The 19,814-nt window shown below is 41.2% G+C and overlaps 1 protein-coding gene across 1 annotated transcript in view; it reads right to left on the bottom strand.

Annotated features, from left to right (window-relative positions):
* Positions 1-19,814, bottom strand: part of anos1b (anosmin 1b) — an 86,289-nt gene that overhangs the window by 13,070 nt on the left and 53,405 nt on the right. Inside the window, exons 3-8 of the mRNA XM_015970958.3 lie at positions 18,772-18,834; positions 17,957-18,164; positions 14,837-15,021; positions 12,729-12,858; positions 8,482-8,575; positions 7,713-7,908 (exon numbers count right to left, since the gene is read on the bottom strand). Of these exons, the coding sequence (XP_015826444.3) occupies positions 7,713-7,908; positions 8,482-8,575; positions 12,729-12,858; positions 14,837-15,021; positions 17,957-18,164; positions 18,772-18,834 (876 nt within the window). The remainder of the gene's footprint in view (positions 1-7,712; positions 7,909-8,481; positions 8,576-12,728; positions 12,859-14,836; positions 15,022-17,956; positions 18,165-18,771; positions 18,835-19,814) is intronic.

Raw genomic sequence — 19,814 nt, 5'->3', positions numbered from 1 at the left:
GCCATGCTATTCCTTCATACCTGTTGTGATGTTGCTGTTTGTGTCTCTATGCAGCTGCTAGAAGGAAACCGGGGGGGTGGTCTCATTTAAATTCCAGACCTCCCAGCCATGCAGAACACAGGACCAGGCTACAGATAAATGGCTCCACCAGGCGCAGTCTGGGATCGCCATCACTACCTAGGATAGCTGGGTCCAGAGTGTCTCTGCGTGTGACCTAAATAAACTCAGATCAATTCATCTTTTAATTCAAGTCAATAATCAGCCCAAGAGGATCTAAATCAGCAGAAACCACTTTAACGAGTCATTAATTTACCTCTCTGTTGGTGAAACGCATAAAAAGGTTCAGTTAACGTTGTTTAGGATGAGTATGGGTATGTTGGAGCCGGACTTAGCTTCACTGCAAATGTTTGCATCACACCAGGATCAGTAGATCCTTCTGTGCAAAGTCCAGCCACTGGGTAAAATATCGTTTGTTAAATTGAGCAACAATAAGACAGCAGTGATTTATTTAGAGATGAGTTCGTATCCTAAATCTCCTCACAACACATGAAAATGTGCAGACAGCTATAGTTTCACCACCATTTGAATATCTTTTTGCTGGTATTGATTTTGTATTTAAAACCCCGAGATTAGTGTTAAACTCAATACTAATGCCCACATGCTGCCCTGAGTGGCATGTGTCAGAACAAGCCCAGATGCTTTGAGTTAAATTTCTTATCCAAATGCAGGAAAGCCACTTCTCTCTTCTGTCAGTCGTCAGAAGTCATTTCAGAGCAGCGATGTCAAAAAGGCATGCTGTCACAGCACTTTAACCAAGTTATGACCCATTAAGTTCACGGTGAAGCTGTCCTCAGATGATTTTGTCTTTTTTTAAATCAACAAAGAGCAGACGCAAAAAGAATGCAGAGGACTTTTGTAATTGGAGCTTTTGGAAAACAATAATTTCTGCAAAAATATTTCTAAATATCCTTGAACTTACAATCATAAAACCACATTCTGAGAGGCCGAATTATCTATAGACAGCGTTTTAATCAACTTCTGCGGTATGTGGAGCATGAATACATTTTCTCCCCCTGTGGCTCATTTTTTGCTCATTATTTAAATCCACATCCTGTATCATGATGTCAGAATAGCTCCTTTGTGTCTCCGTCCGAATGTCTTTTCTGAGATTTCTGTTTTATTGGCCACACGGGCAAAAGCAGGACACTGCTGGAGTTGACGAATTACTTCATGACAAATAATAAAAAATAGCGAGGAAGTGTTAAATGTGAGATCCATATGTACCTGTGAGTAAGGGAGTACAGCCCAGTAGGACTCCCTTACAGCTGGGAAGGTTTCAATGTAAAAATGAAAAAATAAATAAAATATAAAAAAACAATGCATTGATTTGCAAAACTGAGCTTTTTGATATATTTTATATTTATATACATTTTTCATATTTTTACAAATATTAAATGCCAAAAGCCAAAAAGTCAGACGACAGATTGTTTTTGAGTTGTGTCGTGTTCCAGATTTATACTGACTAGGGCTGCAACAAACGATTATTTGGATAATCGATGAATCGGATGGGGTCTCGACACGATTAATCGATTAATCGGATTACATGGGGAAATTTTTAAAAACTGCTAGGGAGACATTTTTTCTCTCCTTCCTTCACTTTATTAAACACAACGTTATTAGAAAACAGTTCAATAGCAGAAAAACAACATGCTATCACCTAAAATGTCTTGCAGCTTCAGATAAGTTGCATTGCAATGCAAAAATGTAAGCATATCAACATGCATAGCAAGTAAGGAAGTGTTGACTCCACCCAGCATCTTCCATGTGTGCCACGCGGTTCGCCAGACAACACCTCTTTCTGCCTCATTTTTCAAAAAATGAAAAATCAGAAATGAAGCCTTCAGAATACTTTGGAAGGGGGTGAGCAAGGGTGGATGAGACCCTAAGCTACACCTATCTGTGACCTAAAATGCTTGGTCCAAGTGTTACAGCTGCTGCTGTTTTGTCCCAGAAAGCTGACTCTGCAGAGGACAATCAGTGCATTGCCTCCTCCTCCTCCTACCTGCACAGCTGCACTCACTTGGGCTGATCACCTCCTGAGTGGCATAAAAGGCAGCGCTGCCAGGAGGAAGGGAGAGACTGGATCTGTGCCAGTTCTCTCATGTGCTCCAATCGTGTTTTAATGGCTTTTAGTTGTTGTAAGCTTGGTGAAGCTCAACTTTTAGAGGTTTTTAAACAGACGAGGGACCAGAGTGCTGGTTTCCTCTTGGCTCCCAAACTCATGTATAGTCAGTGGACTTGGTGTGTGTTTGAGAGCATTCGGATGTCTGTTTTAAACGTAAACCCTTGGCCATTTTAACAATGTGTTTTAAGTACTTTTAGATGATACGTCCCCAACAGGTGGTGTTAAAATGTGAAGGAGGGGCAACATAAGAAATGGGCAGTGGAGTTAAAATGGGTTTAATTGTTATAAGAGGTTCAAAAATACAAGTGCAAGCAGATGGTGAGCATTATTAAGGTAATGCAAAACAAAAAAAAACTCTAAGGTTAACATTAAAAGAGCAGTTACCAACATTAAAAACACCTGGTTAAAACGTACTAAAAGTTTCACCAAAACAGAAGGTGTTTCAAAATCTACTAAGTTGATAAAAGTTTTAAAACAATCTATTGACATAAAACACCTGGTTAAAACTTATGTTAAAAGTTTTGCCAGAACAGAAGGTGTTTTAAAACTAGTCAATAAAATTGTATCACAGAGTTAACCTTTAAAACGATCCCTCTGGATCACTCAGAGTTAAAACTATAAAAGTTAAAACTCTTCAACTCGAAGGGGTTGAAAACAAAACGAGGCCTGGAGGACAGCAGAACCCCTGCACTGCTGCCACCCAGACTGCTGAAGGCACAGCCTTTTTATCCCAGGTGTTGGTCATCAGCAGGATTCAGCTCAGCTGTGCTCCTCAGCAGCCTGGAAGAGAGGAGGAGGACGGGCGGTGTCAGGTTGATCACCAGGACTGGGTGATCCTGGCTCCTGCATCCCAATGGCCAGGCTGGTAGCCGTCACACCCCCACACATAAAAGGAAAGAAAAAGGATAAAAGTTAGAAAAACACACAATACCAACTTTTAAAACTTTTTCTTTAAAAGCAAGGATCACATTAAAAGCAAGAGAGCCCCCGATATAAAAACAATAAAACAGGCTATCTGAAACCCTAGTCTTCATGCGCATCACAGGCGGGCAGACTAAGCGCATGTGCATATGCACATCCAAACCAGCAAAGAGAGTGGAGGGGTAGCGGGGGGGTAGCCCCTAGCTCCTGCTCTTCCTGGGGTGCTCCCGAGAAGGTGAAAAGACCACCAACACTGGCCCGCTGAACGCAACACTATAAAATCAACCAGGTCCCTCCCTAAGGAGGGAGGCTCTATGAGTCTGATCCAGCCCAGTATGAGGAGAGGAAATGGTGGATCCAGAGATGACCCCCGCAGGCAGGCTCAGAGAACCTCCCTCTTTAGGGAGTTTTTTTTTTTTTTTTTTTTTTTACTAGCTTAGGTCATGTCTAGCCTGTGTAATAATCCGGGGCTTGGGTGAATCACTTTTGAAAAGTTTTTAACTTACCCGGACACAGAGCTCTCTCCCTCCTTGCTGATGATTCCGACATGCTTGCGTTTAAGATGCTGCATCACCACAGTAGTACTCCCGTGCCATGCTAAGTCTGACCTACAAACGTTGCAGGTAACGAATGTCTTTGCCTCATTTAACTGAAAATGCTCCCAAACTTTATAAGTTTTTACTTTTTTGGGTCTCGCTGCTTCGGCCATGTTCCTCTTCCAAACACCTGCCGGCTCTCCCTCGCGCTGATCTGACTTGCTCCAGTCTGCGCGCAACGGAGGGCGGGGGCTTTTGGAAGAGTTGTGCGACACAAAGAATCGATGACGCAATTAGTTGCCAACGCTTTTAATAATCGATTTTTATCGATTTTATCGATTCGTTGTTGCAACCCTAATACTGACAAACATGGTCTTTAAAAAAAAGTGATAAAAGTGGATTGGGAAATTTTTTTGTTGGTATGGCAACTCATGAAATGATTTGAAATTGGGGTGAAGGAATGAACTGATCTTCAAATCGTGCACCTGGAGACTAAACTGCACAGCAGGAAATATTTTTCCTACTACAAAATCCATGTTACAATGAATCCTTCTTCATGTCGTGTAGCATTTAGCAAAATCCAGTCCAGGATATATGAAATTTGTAGAACAGGCTGACCTAGAAATCTACATGAACCATTACAGTAGCAGAAATTTTGCTCTGCAGGTTGGTCTAGCCATACTCCATTATAGTGTCAGCAGGTCTCAACTAAGTTCAGACCAGGCTCTCGATGTAGAGAGACACTGGGCGGGTTTAGCACCATTATGGCAGAGCTTTTTTTCCCCCTTTTATTTGTATGATGACAGCGTAGCTGAATAAGATCAAAACAACGAAGATGTCAGCTCAGAAACAGCACTCGTTTGATTTTGGCACCAACTTTGAACGATTTAAACCTGATTCATGCTTCTGCGTCTGCGTCAGTGCGGAGACACGCAACGCCATTATCCGTCCTTGCAGGGCTCTCCAGCAGGCCGGAGTCGAGCTCTCTTTCCTGAGCATCCGTCCATCGAGATGGAGAAGGCAAGCTTGTGATTGGTCAGGGCACCGCTGTCATCTACACTGCCACCATTGCGTCCTCAAAAACATAAAGAGAGCCGAGAATAACTAGTGGTAGACACGGAGAAGCTTGAAGAATACTTTGCGAAAAAACTATAAAAATATGAATGTTTAATTCGCCATGACTGGAGGAGTGAGAAGACAAGCGTTTTGTTTGTGGATGGAAATGTGGGTTTAGAGGTAGTGAGCGCATGAAAAGGTGGAGGAGAATGAGAGACAAATTTTTTCGTGTTAAAAAGTCTTGTATATGCAAAAAAAAAAAAAAAAACACAATATAAACACACTATCTTGGACCGGATACATGACAGGATACCACAGAACAGCGCTACGCCCTCTGTTGTCCTGGCGGGGAATTGCTTTGCAACACTCCCCAGGAGATGGAGAAGTATGAGAGCAAAACGCTTCTGTCAATCCGTGCGTGTCTGTCCTTTGTGGAGCTGACGGAGAAGCATGAACCAGGCTTTAGACTTGGGCTTTACTTTGAGAAATGAGCAGATAGAGTATGGTATTCTTTGACGTTGACTGATTCTTGTCGTTATGAATGTGTCACTCTGATCGGTCCTAGCGTTGTCTTATTGCACGTGGAGACACAATCGTATATTCCACCCCATGACTGACCTGTGTCTGTGGGTGGCGACTAGACTATATATTTACAAATATTCATTTTATTCTTAGCCCCCAAGATTCTTTGAGTGAAATACGTGACCGACATCCGTTCCAGCATTTCTTTACATAGGTGGATGATGTGATCTGTTTGTGCTAATCCTTCTTTTTATGGTCTTTTTAAAGATGTAAACTACGTGAACATCAGCTGTCACAGCTCAAACAGAACACTGTTACAATCCCTTTACATACAGCCAGGGGCGCCGTAAAGCGGTGAAAGATTAGGAAGATTCTAAGGGCCCACAGCTGTCAGGGGCCCAAAAAAGTTTCAAAGCTGAATAAACAAACAATCTTTTAGTCTTTATGAAATTTATATTTATTCAGAGGTCCCTACTTTATTTTGACTAATTAATTTGAACCCCCCCCACCCCGGCATAAAATGGTACAGTCAGCCAGCTCACGCAGCAGGCAGACAGCAGAGTGCGCCAAGGCTGCAGTAAAAATATGTTTGCAAAAACAAAGTCTGGGTCGAAGTAAGAAAGGGGAAAGAGGACAGGCAGAAGAGAGGGCGTCAGTATGTCACACAGTTTTTCTCAAAGAAAGGTGGGTTTAGTTAGTGAGTGGTTAAATTCAACCTGCTTGCTAGCTCTGATATCCACAATGAGAGGAACTATGTTTCATCTAATTATGGTAAATGGGTTGTCGTCCTTGTCCCTATCAGAATCAGCAGCTGATGATATGTCAGCAGGTGTCCCCTCACAACCCAATGAACCTCAAGAAGGTGAGCAATGTAGCATGTTAGCTAGCAGCCTCATTTAAGGGGGTCTGTGGGAATCACTTAAGGCTCTCTTCTCTATCAGTACTATTACAAAGGAATATAAAAAGGCTATTTTTGGTGATGAACACATTGTTTTTCCACATAATGATAATTATAAATATCAATCAGTAAAAATGTATAGGTTGTTTTGGACGCTGGGCAGGTTGAAGCATTGTTATTTAGTCTGTTAATGTAACATAAATTACTGTGAGATTATTACTGTGAAGCACATTTTTGAAGGCACCATACAAGAAAAAAAAACCTCTTCATCTACTAAATACCTTGAAATGAAATGTTTCAAATCTGACTGAATTATGGGAGGTTTTACAAGATGTAATTTGTTTATGTAGCTTTTAGAACACAAACCAAAAATCAACAATTTCCAAATAATTCATCAGAGAGCAAAGCTGAAACAAAAGCCATTATTAATTGTAATAAACAAACTTAATATAACATTGAACACAATAAAATATGAAATCTAGTATTGATGATGGAGAACTACAGCTAATATCCTGCAGGAGTCTGTGCTGCATTTTCCCTGCTGTGCATTAATTTTAAAGACTGTTGTAACTTGGATAAAGATTTTGTCACAAATGATAGCCTATATTGTAACACATAAGCCTGGACCTTCCCAATGTCAGGTTTGGTCAAGACAAAGTATATACGTATTCATGCAAAGTTGTCCAACTTTAAAATTTTACGTAACCCTAACTGACTCCGGTTTGAACTGTGTGCTTATTCATTTTGTGTCTATGATGAAGCCAAGGAGACTTAATAAAGAAGTCACCTTGTGAGAAGTGAATCTTTAATTTTTATCAGTCATACAGAAATACTTGATTTCAAGATGAAAGACAGCTGAAAATGTAGTTATGTAAAGCTTTGACACAACATGGAAATTTAATTAGATATCCAAATTAGAATTTTATCCTCAAATAACATTTTTGAATAAATAAACACATTTTAAGGGAGTAAAAGGGAAAAGGAGATCAACACCTTTCAGCATGTGCATTTCTTGCTTTTACCAGCAGTGATATTGCTAATTCTGTTGAAGAAAATTCACTGTTTAATGAGAGACAGCTGGTGAAAATGATATGTAAATAAGTAAGAATGCATGTAGACCTACATAATTAAGCAAAACTGAAACAGTAATATAAAGTATATATATTATATTTTTTTTCTCCCTTCGAATCTGGGAGGGTGGAACCCCAGCTCCAGCTATGGACGAGCCCCCAGGGGGCCCAACTTGATATTTTTTCATGGGGCCCAAAATCTCTGGCAGCCCCCTGCATACAGCAATTGAGGGGTGGAAGATGTTGAGAAAATCTGTCCAAAGCTAACATATGGTAGCATTTTAGCTACTTTCTTAACTCAGTCAAAAATTTCCCAGAATGCAGTGCGACATTTTTAAAAGGATTGGCGGATCAGAAGCCAGCAGCTACTTCAGCTAATAAGGCGGATGCCTTGCCAGGCTAAGAAGAAGCATGATTATGAACAGATTTGAAAAAAAGACTGACATGTAGACATGACACAGAAGAATCTGACTGGAATATTTATTGTTTTTGAGCATTCCAAAGTAGACAGAAAATGCTCTTACCCCTCGAGTCAGCACGCTGTTGGTCTCACTTTTGCTCAGCTCCTGTGTGTATTTGTGCACTGCATGTGAACGCTTTTGATGAGGGAGTTTATGTCGAGACATCCAGGTGATTCTGTAGTTGTGGACAGGCAAGTCTCCCTCTCTGGGGGGGTCCCAGCGTAATAAGATGGCCACTGTGGCCCCACTTCCTGTTAACCTGAGGAGGAAAAGTTACAAATCAGCCATAAAACTTTTATAAACAAACTGTGAAATAAAAGTAGTGCAGGGTTTTTCTAACAGGCACATGGATGTGGACTCGTTCACTCATATTTATTCTAAGTATGTTCACTAAAGGCATATTATGTACTTTGTAGTGAGCAGAAGCTGCAATTTTGATAATCACATCTGTTATTACATGTTATTGGGTAATCTCTGTAGACATGGACATGGCCTGACCTTTATTTTACCTTTTTTTGCAGCATGCGATTAGAAAAGATACTGGAATATTTAACTGAACAACGGCTGCAGAGTGGCACAGTGGTTAGTGCTGTTGCCTTGCAGCAAGAAGGTCTTTCTTGCATGAAGTTTGCATGTTCTCGCTGTAGGTATAGAAAATGGTTGGATGGATAATTGAACAAAGACAAACTGGAATTTACTGGCAGATAAAAGAGGCGTTTGTTCATTTATGTACACTTGGTAGTACTACTTGATAGCCTGAAGTGCTGAATAGGTGCAAAGCAGCATAATAAAAAACAACAGCATATACATATGTATGTAAATGTTTAGCCACCTTTCTGTGAACTCAGGAGATAATTTAGACGCCGTCCAATCCAGAGTCTGATTGCTCACTCTGATATTTGTTGGAGGTTCTGGAGGTGATGGGTCTGTAAGAGAGTCAGAAAAAAGGATCATCTTTACCAAAATTTTGAAGCACATTGACATAAATGTAACATTTAGATTTGCCTATTTTAGAGGAAAAGCAGTAAAACACAGATTTACAAGATATTAATGAATAATCTTTGAATCATCGTTAATTATTAGTCTGAAAAAGGATATTTTTTATTGAGCTATCTAAATGTGACATTTTTATATAGAATGGCTTTTATATCAATGTATTAATCACTAAGTGTGCATGTAAACATCTCGTCTCGTCTTCCTCCGCTTATCCGGGTCCGGGTCGCGGGGGCAGCATCCCAACTAGGGAGCTCCAGGCCGTCCTCTCCCCGGCCTTGTCCACCAGCTCCTCCGGCAGGACCCCAAGGCGTTCCCGGACCAGATTGGAGATGTAACTTCTCCAACGTGTCCTGGGTCGACCCGGGGGCCTTCTGCCGGCAGGACATGCCCGAAACACCTCCCCAGGGAGGCGTCCAGGAGGCATCCTGACCAGATGCCCAAACCACCTCAACTGGCTCCTTTCGATCCGGAGGAGCAGCGGTTCTACTCCGAGTCCCTCCCGAATGTCCGAGCTCCTCACCCTATCTCTAAGGCTGAGCCCGGCCACCCTACGGAGGAAACTCATTTCGGCCGCTTGTATCCGCGATCTCGTTCTTTCGGTCATTACCCAAAGCTCATGACCATAGGTGAGGATTGGGACGTAGATCGACCGGTAAATCGAGAGCCTGGCTTTCTGGCTCAGCTCCCTCTTCCCCACGACAGATCGGCTCAGCGTCCGCATCACTGCAGATGCCGAACCAATCCGCCTGTCGATCTCCCGATCCCTCCTACCCTCACTCGTGAACAAGACCCCGAGATACTTAAACTCCTCCACTTGAGGTAGGACCTCTCCCCCGACCCGGAGGTGGCAAGCCACCCTTTTCCGGTCGAGAACCATGGTCTCAGATTTGGAGGTGCTGATCCTCATCCCAGCCGCTTCACATTCGGCCGCGAACCTACCCAGCAAGAGCTGAAGGTCAGAGCTGGATGAAGCTAGGAGGACCACATCATCCGCAAAAAGCAGAGACGAGATTCTCCTGCCACCAAACTCGACACACTCCACACCACGGCTGCGTCTAGAAATTCTGTCCATAAAAGTGATGAACAGAACCGGTGACAAAGGGCAGCCCTGGCGGAGTCCAACCCTCACTGGGAACAGGTCCGACTTACTACCGGCTATGCGGACCAAACTCACGCTCCTCTGGTAAAGGGACTGAATGGCCCTTAACAGAAAGCCACCCACCCCATACTCCTGGAGCGTCCCCCACAGGGTGCCCCTGGGGACACGGTCATAAGCCTTCTCCAAATCCACAAAGCACATGTGGATTGGTTGGGCAAACTCCCATGCCCCCTCCATCACCCTTGCAAGGGTATAGAGCTGGTCCACAGTTCCACGGCCAGGACGAAAACCACATTGCTCCTCCTCTATCTGAGATTCAACTATCGATCGGAAACATGCTTTTCTATATTGTAGCATTAGCTAAGGAAATGAATAATTATTTTCATATATCTAAATGAAGAAGCAGCATGCAAGTTTTGCTGTCTCTAAACTAAATAATCGTTATTTTGTCAAAAGAATTAATTTCCTTATAAACATGTGGGAGATGTTGAGAAAAACTGTCCAAAGCTAACATATAATTAAAAATATAACATATATATATATATATATATATATATATTTAAAAATCCCTTTAAAATGGCTGGTATATTTAACCAGTCTCCCAATAAGCGCATTAGATGCACGCAGCAGTAAAAAACAAAAAAACTTCAATTAAATTAAAGGCAAATTTTGGTCCTTTTTAAATCAACACAGTTAATTTGATTTATAGCATCAAAGATGAGAGCTACTGAAGAACCCTGCAGCTCTACTAAAAATGTCCTACACTAAACTCTTTTCGCCTGTGAAATGAAATCTTCAGGTCAACGGTCTTTTAGCACTGACTCTGTACCTTATTAGATCCTAAATCCCTGATGCTGTATCTGATTAAAACTACAAAACGTATCTGATTAGGACTACATCCCCATGGCCTCCCACAGGCCCGAGACGGCGCTCTCCTGACCCAAAACAGATCAAAGATAGGACAACGTTTTGGGAGCTGGTACATCTGGTCTGTGTGTGTGTGTATTTCTTACCAAAAATGATTTATTCCGGCATTTACCGTCATTTGTGTCACAAAATAAAATCATCAAGAGACATTTTCTGGTCCAGACATTCTGGTGTAATCCCTGCTGGCAGGTTGTTTTGGAAATACAATTATTTAAAAGACTGAAGCTTTTCAAAATCAGATTCTCACTCTAACTAGCATCACAGCACGGTGGACGAACTGTTTTACTTCTGCTGGCTTCCTGATTTACGACCCCTGACCTCCATCCTCTGGCTAATCAGACAAATTAAGTAGAAACCAAAGACAGACCGCCATCAGATTCTATTAGGAATGTTCAAGTGTGTCTTTAACCTCTACCCCGGCATCTCAAAATGCACTCATACACTCATACGTATATATACATAACAACCATCAGCTAAAACAACTCTACCACGTAGGTACTAGAGGTCACTATAGTGTCAGCTCCTGAACATAATCAAACAAAAAAGCCATACATATATTACAAGAAATTAACAATAATAGTGAAAAGAATAAGGACAACGGTTACATTTAAAAAGTAAGACCTGTTGTACACACTGCTAACTTGAAAACAAGAATACCTTAAACCTGAATTCATTCAAGACTAGGGCTGAAACAAATTATTATTTGGATCATCGATGAATCGGATGGTGTCTCGACTCGATTAATTGAATTAAACAGGAAAATTAAAAAACATCTAGGGAAACATTTCTCTCTCCTTCCTTTACTTTAACAACAAAACATGATTAGGAAACAGTTCAATAGCGTGCAAAACAACATGCTATCACCTAAAAAATATCTGTAATTAAACTATGATCAGTAAAATTTAATGTATTTCATTAACATGTTCTGCAGCAAGCTACTCGAAATGCTAATAACATTTAATTTTTACAGCTAAAAATGTAATGGTAACATATCTACTAAGTACGGGTTAGCAATAATCCAGTTTCAATTATGGTCACAGTTAGACGTGTTTGTTATTACATGCTACAGTGGCTTGCCATACTTTGCAACAGTGTTGAGCAGGACAGACTCGTAGCAGCAAAGCGCTGCAGACAGCTGATAATAAACAGAATGGTGGGGACATTTCTTCCACTTGTAGAGTTTAGATATTCTTAGTTTCACAACCGTCGTGTTTTTTCGAAACTCACTTGATCGTGAGCCTGCCTGTAGTTACACTTTTGATCCCAAACTTTGGACTGTTTTTATCAATTTCATCGATAAAACACACAACTCAGCTGGTGTATCTTTTTGGGAGGCTGCCTCCTTTGTTTTGGCCTTCAGGCAGAAGATGAGCAGAGCAGATGAAAAATTCCTCCTCAGTGCTATCTCGGATGCCTCTTCATAATCACCATTCAGCTTTCAAACCCTTCCCCTGAACTCAGTCCAACATTAAATCACTATTCACATCCAAACATGCCGGCAGGGGATTCATATCACAAGGCAATCCTGGCCTGACATCAGTATGACCTCAGTGCGCCGAGCATTGGACTGACAGCCTCCTACGGTCTGTGCGTGTTTGTCTGAGAGTGCATCAGAGTGTCTTTACTCACACTTTCACCCCGTCGCTCTAACCAGAACCAGGGATTTCACTGTGGCTCTAAACCAAATAAATGAGTACAGTGTGTATTTCCAAATATGTGCACATGAAGTCGTGTGCATCTTCTGTTTCCTGTGTGTTATTTATGGACTGCCTGATGGTATTTTACTGGGTGTACCTTAGCTGTGAGCAAAGAAAAAAAAAGAAAAAAGAAAGAGAGACAAAAAGGAGGGGAGGTGTTTTTGAGTTGCTTACAGGTCCAAGGGGAGGTTTAATAAAGTGACACAAAATGAACACAAGTGTATTTTGCTGTCTTTTGTGACAGGAAATGAAAATTCATTGTTGGGTTTGGAAAACGGGCAGAAGGAATCATCACACTATGTGGGACACTCAAAACATGTTTCTTAGGAGAAAAGATTTACAATCGGGGAATTTTCTTACCTTTACTGGAAATGTAGTGTTTACTGGGTGTGGTGAAGCCTCTGCTGCCGTGGCTGTTGATGGCTGCTACCCTGAACTGATACCAGCGCTGGGGTCTCAGATCTGAAAGAACCACGTGCTCTGAGAGCATCTGAAAGCACATCACACAAAAATGGCTGATTGACTGAACAGTGCTGAGGTGTTACCATCAATAATTGAATTATCCAGGACAAATATGATATCTGCTTTAATGAATCATAATTTGAGCGATATTGGCTGGAAGCACTGTTGAGGTTTTTCGGGCATGTCCAATCGGAAGAAGACCTAAAGGAAGACTCAGGACATGATGGAGGGACTATGTTTCTCATTAAGCCAGGGAACGCCAGAGATGCTGGCCCAAGTGTCTGGGGAGAGGGACGTCTGGGCCTCTATGCTTAGGCTGCAACCTGACCACGGATAAGAGGAGGACAATGGATGGATGGGTTTAAAGGCCGATATAGCTCTTTAGCTAGCTGATTTAAAGTCCGGCACATATGTGGGCAGCCCTTCTTCTGCAGAATTTTATTTAAATGTATATTTATGTTCCACAGGCTTTATTAATACTTTAAAACATTATTGTCAACTGATATTTCTTCTTATTCCTCTGTTGTATATATTTATTACTTGGTCAGTTGATTGATCTGTTTGACAAAATTTGGGTTGAATGTTTGATTTTATTACTGAGCAGCACAAAATTAAGATTTAACAGTTCAAGACTGATTCAAGTTCATAAGTGTTTTGTGCCTACTGTTGTTATTAGTGACATTTAAGCATGCAAATAACATTGAGATACTAGTCATGAAAATCGGCCTAAAAATGGCAGCCTATATCAGCCACTGGCTGACCACGGCCTCCATAAATAGACACAGTCACAAGAAAAGCCCTTATTTGTCAACCTCTATACATTCAACTAAATCTCTAATTCAGTGACTGTGATGTCTGAAATAACGTTCGCCCAAAGCTATTTAGACTGGGAATTTAACCCTCTGGAGGCAGGCGTTGCAGATTTGCAACAGTTAAAACCTACCTACCTGGTTACTCCACATACGTATTTCATGAGCATTTTTTAACTCTGAAGTACCCCTGAAGGCCTTAGTTGTACGTCCTTTTATCAAAACTTATTTTGAGCCTGAGAGGGTTAACAGTGATTGTGGAGATAAAATTTACTAAAAGGATGCTGCGGATCTAATAGAACAACAGTAAACAAACCACACAAAGTCAGTCAGAATGGAACGTCATCAGCTGCTAGTGAAAATAATCCACATACAGAACCTGAATTATGAGTAAAAATACCAAAAAGCCACATGCTTTCTCTCACTGACAGTGTAAATGTAATCACCACTTAAAGGCTGCTCATCCACTCTCAATCACACACACGCCAACATGCACTGTCATCTATTTAAGTCAATAATGAGCGTTCAGTCATTCAGACTCAGCTGGTGGAACGACTGAGGCTGCCTGTGGTTCTCTTTTAAGCTCTGCTTATTTACCTAACCTCACGCACACACACACACACACACACACACACACACACACACACACACACACACACACACACACACACCCACACACACACACACACACACACACACACACACACACACACACACACACACACACACACACACAGGTTTACCCTGGCAGAGAATGAGACTGGCTGGGGAGGAGAGGTTTAGACAGTGAGGCAGCAGACTGATGAGGTGGAAGTTGAAGCTAGCATCCATCTCCATAGCTGAGAATTTTCATCATTCCAGGCAAATTGAGAGTTATGAGCTAAAGCTATGTTATAAATGTTGTGGTGTGGCTTCGCTGTTAACGGAGCAGGAAATCGTTTTTATAGCTTCTTTTATTCTCCTACCGTCAATATTAATAGTTAAGACTCAGTGACACAAAGCTGTTTTTTTTTATCTGGCAATCAGATACCTTATTTAACTAAACCTTCCAATAACGCGCAGTGACAAGGGAACTTTTAAAAATACAATTGAAATTTTTACATTGCTTCCTTCCGTATAATATGCTTCCTTTAATGACTTCAGCATCTCAAAACTTTACTAAAGTCACGATGAGTGCCTGTTAATGGTAGCAATTACCATAGCAATGGTAGCCCATGGAGAGGCTTGGTCCTCACTGGGGTGAATACCGATGTTCCAGCGAGACTGAAGCATGTAAATGACAGGTTCCATGCTGACGTTGAACTTTGACACCCACGCCACCTTCACACGACCTTCTAAATCCTCAGTGAAGTTTATCTCTCTGCGAGGCTTCAGAGGAACACCTGAAAAAGGAGATAACACAGGAATGTCAAGTGAAACACACTTGAATAACATTATGGATGGAGCAGCACAGCAGAGAAGTAGTCTGAGATTAAGTCATGTGGACACAACTAACATTGACTATACTGAAAAATAAATAAATACATTTAATGAGAGAAGTCAAGAATTACAGAATGTGTTACAGTTCTGGGTAGTCAGCACCACACTAGTGCGGGAAAACTGCTTAGAGTCAGGATATCCAAAAATGTTAGAGGAATATGTTTGTCTTTTGTCAACAATGTTAAAGATCTCATTCACAACACATCTGCAGGGGGTCTCTAGTATCAATGAATTGTGTGTTGATATCTGGGGAGAAAAAAAAGCAGGCAACTGAAGTTTTATCAAACATTCATAGAAACTGTCCATCCTACAAATGAAATTTGGATTATTCACACGAATGGCCAAAATCCTGATTTAGGAAACGTGTGATGGCCAGTTGTATGCACGTTTTTCTGCATGTGATAAATGTCATCTCCACATGCTTGTGTCCGTTCACACTCATTTACATACCCACACCCTCGATTAACCATATTTGGTCGCACCATGTCCTCAGCTCACGGGGGGAATCATTGCATTCCTCCCGGGAATTTTTTTTTTATTGACAGCAAGATCAAGGCAACAAACAAGTTGCATAGGTTAAACGTAGTTGAGACAGAGAAGTCTCTGTCGCAAGTAAAGAAAAAATGCTTCGACGTAAAATTGAATGAGATAAATAGTTTAGTAACGGGGCTGTCATTTACACTTTACATTTAAAGGGACTTTACAAAGTTTTGAATTTTTATGCTCGCGATTGCCCCCTCAGGCCAAAAGCGTAATGGCAGCTTCAATAGTAGGCTCGTGCACGAGGCACGCATGCTGTACGTGCACACTCCTTAACGAAAATAACAGCTGAGACAGTCCCTTGTGTGTGTGTGTGTGTGTGTGTGTGTGTGTGTGTGCGTGTGCGTGCGTGCGTGCGTGTGTGTGTGTGTGTGTGTGTGTGTGTGTGTGTGTGTGTGTGTGTGTGTGTGTGTGTGTGTGTGTGTGTGTATGTGTGTGTGTGGCCAGGAGGACAGAGGACAGGAGAACGCGCAGCTAATTAATTAAATAATTTGGTTCTGTACCTTTCTCTTCAGCACAGCAGACAAAGGTTTATGATGGGTCAGTCCTCCTGCATGCTCAGAACATGCCTTTCCCTTGCTTGAAAAATTGTTCCAAAATGAAAGTTGAACCCACATCTTTTTTATCTGTGAATTCAATGCCATTCGGCGAGTCTCAAATAAAAATTTGGGCATCTTACTGTAAAAAAATACCATTAATGTAAAAAAGAAACTCCACATAAACTATGTTCACATCCAGAATCAAACCCGGGTCTTCTGCACAGGAATCCGACATCTTACAAGGTGAGCTAAAGTGCCAGTGACGTCTTTCGTATCTGTAACATTTATATCCTTGATGACACCTGAAACAACGTTCAAAGAACGGTTTGGAGCGAAAATAACTATTTTGTTGCTAATTTGCAAGAAATATCTAGAAGAAAGTTCTACAGAAAGTAGCTAAGGGTCCTCAGAAATGTAGCTAGGTTTGTCACTAGGCGTTAGGAACAGCGACAAAGTCCCACTACCTCTCTCTCTGCTGCTAAAGCTACGGATAGCAAATGCTACAGGCTATGCCTGAGCATGAACGCGCATGAAGCAGCCTGCTCGACCCGAGCAACTCTCTTTTTCTGTGATTTTACAGAAAAACAAGCAATCACAGTAAAAATGCCAGGGCTCATTCTACAGGACTAGGGCATTGCAGGAGAATGTATGAAGAAGAAATTTATTATTTCTATGCATGTTTTGGCTGTCAAACTTCCATAATGCCCCTTTAAGGAGTTGTATGCATGTGTTGTTTGGAGTTAGTTAGATCTCCATCAGGAAACAGATCAGTGCATGCACGGAAGACACATTCCCTCCGGAGTGCACCCTCTGCCAAGTCCTCCAATAACACAAGATCAGCCATGCTACAATGTCAGATTGCCAGTCACAGGTGTCTCTTACAGGTTCTGACAGCAGTTATGAGATAAAGCTGTTTCTCCACTAATTACTTACTGGGGACAAATATTTTCTGGATGAGAAACACACATGGATTTCTGAGATATTCAGTGTTACTGTTCCCCCATTTCACCACTAGATGCTGGTCAGAGCTCTTCTTATATTTAGGTTGAGTAGTTGCTAATGCTAACAGTTAGCTTTTACTAGCTGACCAAATTGTTTTCCTGTCTATTTTCTATCGGTGACTAATGCAGGAAATAGGGGTAGAAGACTTTTTTCGCATTCCGCATGCATTTGAAACTTGGAGTGACCGATGGTATTTCAAAAAGAACAAGTATCTTAGTGAACATCCTCAATAAAAATAAAGTATAAAATAAACATAAAAACACAGAAAAGTGTTCAAAACACAAGTTAGTTGATCCCTCCTGAAGGCTACTCTCCATTATTATTCATATTTGGATACATTTCACACCACTGTTTAAAAACAGAAAAAAAATCCTCTCAGATTTTAAACTTTCTGAAGAATTAATAAACCAGCCATACCCTAACCACATCTGAGGTAATTCAACCTTAGTGGGACTGTTTTGGATTTGAGATGCAATTTAATTTAAATAATTTGAAAGACATGTTTGATCAAAGCAAATCAAAATGTTTAAACATCATCGTTACAAGAGCCAGATGTTGAAGTTCACTTTCCCAAGCGATAAACTAAAAGCTTGTTCCGCAGTTATTGTGACCCGACAGGACACTGGTGTAATGAGAAAAGTGAATCAAGGCCTCAGAAAACAAAAATTACTCTTAATTAGCATCACCTCAGTGGATCGGCTGTAAATCACCACATGTTGTATTTTGGATAATTAAAAGCAGCTGCTGGAGGGAATACCTTTATATAAATTGGCTGGTGCTTGACACGTGTGTCCGCAGCCGTTAAAGCAGCACTTTCTCGAGGACGGACAGTCCCGGTCTAACGAGCAGCTCTCCACACAGGCAGCAGCGAATCCCGTGGCGCGCTGTGGCGCGGGGCAGTCCCCCTGACGTGAGGACCTCAGAGAGGCCAGAAACTCCCTGCTCGTCACACACTCTGTCTGTTTCTGAGAGAGGGTAAGAACACAGGGGGTAATATTATCATTGTCATAACATTATGCAGTATCTGAGAACGCACACATGAGGGCATAAAAACACTCAGGAGAGTTGAAAGCGTTTCCTTTCCTTTGATAAACTCCTGCTGAGAGTTGAAAACTCTACCCTTGAGAGTTTGTCTAAAAGGTTGTGTGTGAGTGTGTGTGTATTTGTGTGAGTGTTTCTGGCAGCTCACACGGCTGCAGTTGAGCGAGATGTAAACACGAGCTTTAGCTAATAGCTCTGAATTACCCTGTGGTCCTAACCAGGCAGCCAGTCAACCATCGAGACAGTAAAATGCTTCAGCTATTGTGATGAAAAACTAATCTATCTGAAAACCGCAGCGACGGCCTCTACAAATAATCATTTGGGGGCCACACACACACATACAAAACACACAAAACCCTTTCATGTATACATTAAAAATCTCTCGAGTGTTATCTGTGACACACACAAACAAGCTTGCATTGAAAAACATCTTCAGGATTCCAACAAAAGCAATTTTTTGTGCAAAAGCGACAATACCACCAAAGTTACATTAACTGTTAAAAAAACACAGAGATATTTGTTTCATGTTACCTCACAGGACTTAAGAGAGAGCACCTTCCTGGTTTCCCACAGTTCTTTGCATGGCTGAAGGCACTGAACATAAGCAAACAAACAGAACAGGTCAGTAAACACACAAATGGAAAAAATAACGGGTTTAACGTTTTATCCTAATTAGTAAAATTGTCATTTACATGTATTAATGACTTATTTTAAAGATGCAATCGGGAGTTCTCCCCCTTTCTGGAATTATGTATGACTTTTAGAAATCCGTAAAAGTGGTTGTACTATCCTGTACTGTGATATAATGTAGGCAACGCGACTTTTTTTTGCTAAGCCCACCACCGTCCCGTATAGCCTGATGCAATTGAAAACGACTGCATTAACCAATAGCGCTCAAAAGCCGCCTACGTACAACTGTCAATTACAGAGCATGTGCGAGTGTTGGAGAATATATATATATATATATATATATATATATATATATACACACACACATATATACAGACGGGATTAGAACATTTTAAGGTGCAATATATTTGTCAGCCACTAGATGACACCATCTGACACAAATTACTTCAGATTGTAGCTTTAACAAACTAAAAAAATATTCTAAGTAAAAAGTGTATAAATATAATACATATGGAATAAAAGTTTGTACATATTTTCTCATTATTAAAACCTGCAGTATATTAGAACCCTTATTGTCCTGAATGGAAAAGAGCTCGTTTCATGGAGTGGAAGTTAAAGGGTTAACGGTTATTTTGATTAAACAGTAGCATCCACTCACACAAGACAGCAAAAAGCCTCAAAAAATGAGGGAGAGAAAAGGTCTATTAAAAAGAATAAACAGTTTTATGATTTCCAGGAACAGATCTCAGTATCTAAACCAGCAAAGCTCTAAAACAACACACACACACACACACACTCATCTGGTTTGCCACCTCAGTGAACTGGTGAATGATGGCTCTTACCAAATTAAAACCAGACAGCATATAAAAACTGCGGTTTCACCCTCAACCTTCTCCCTCCTCCTCTTTTTCTCTGCCTGTCTGTCTCCAGCTTCCTGTTGCGGC

Source organism: Nothobranchius furzeri, chromosome 8, assembly GCF_043380555.1.
Source record: "Nothobranchius furzeri strain GRZ-AD chromosome 8, NfurGRZ-RIMD1, whole genome shotgun sequence".
In the NCBI taxonomy this organism is placed as follows: Eukaryota; Metazoa; Chordata; class Actinopteri; order Cyprinodontiformes; family Nothobranchiidae; genus Nothobranchius; species Nothobranchius furzeri.
Note: the sequence above shows the minus strand (reverse complement) of the source record. Positions and strands in the feature narration are given on the sequence as shown.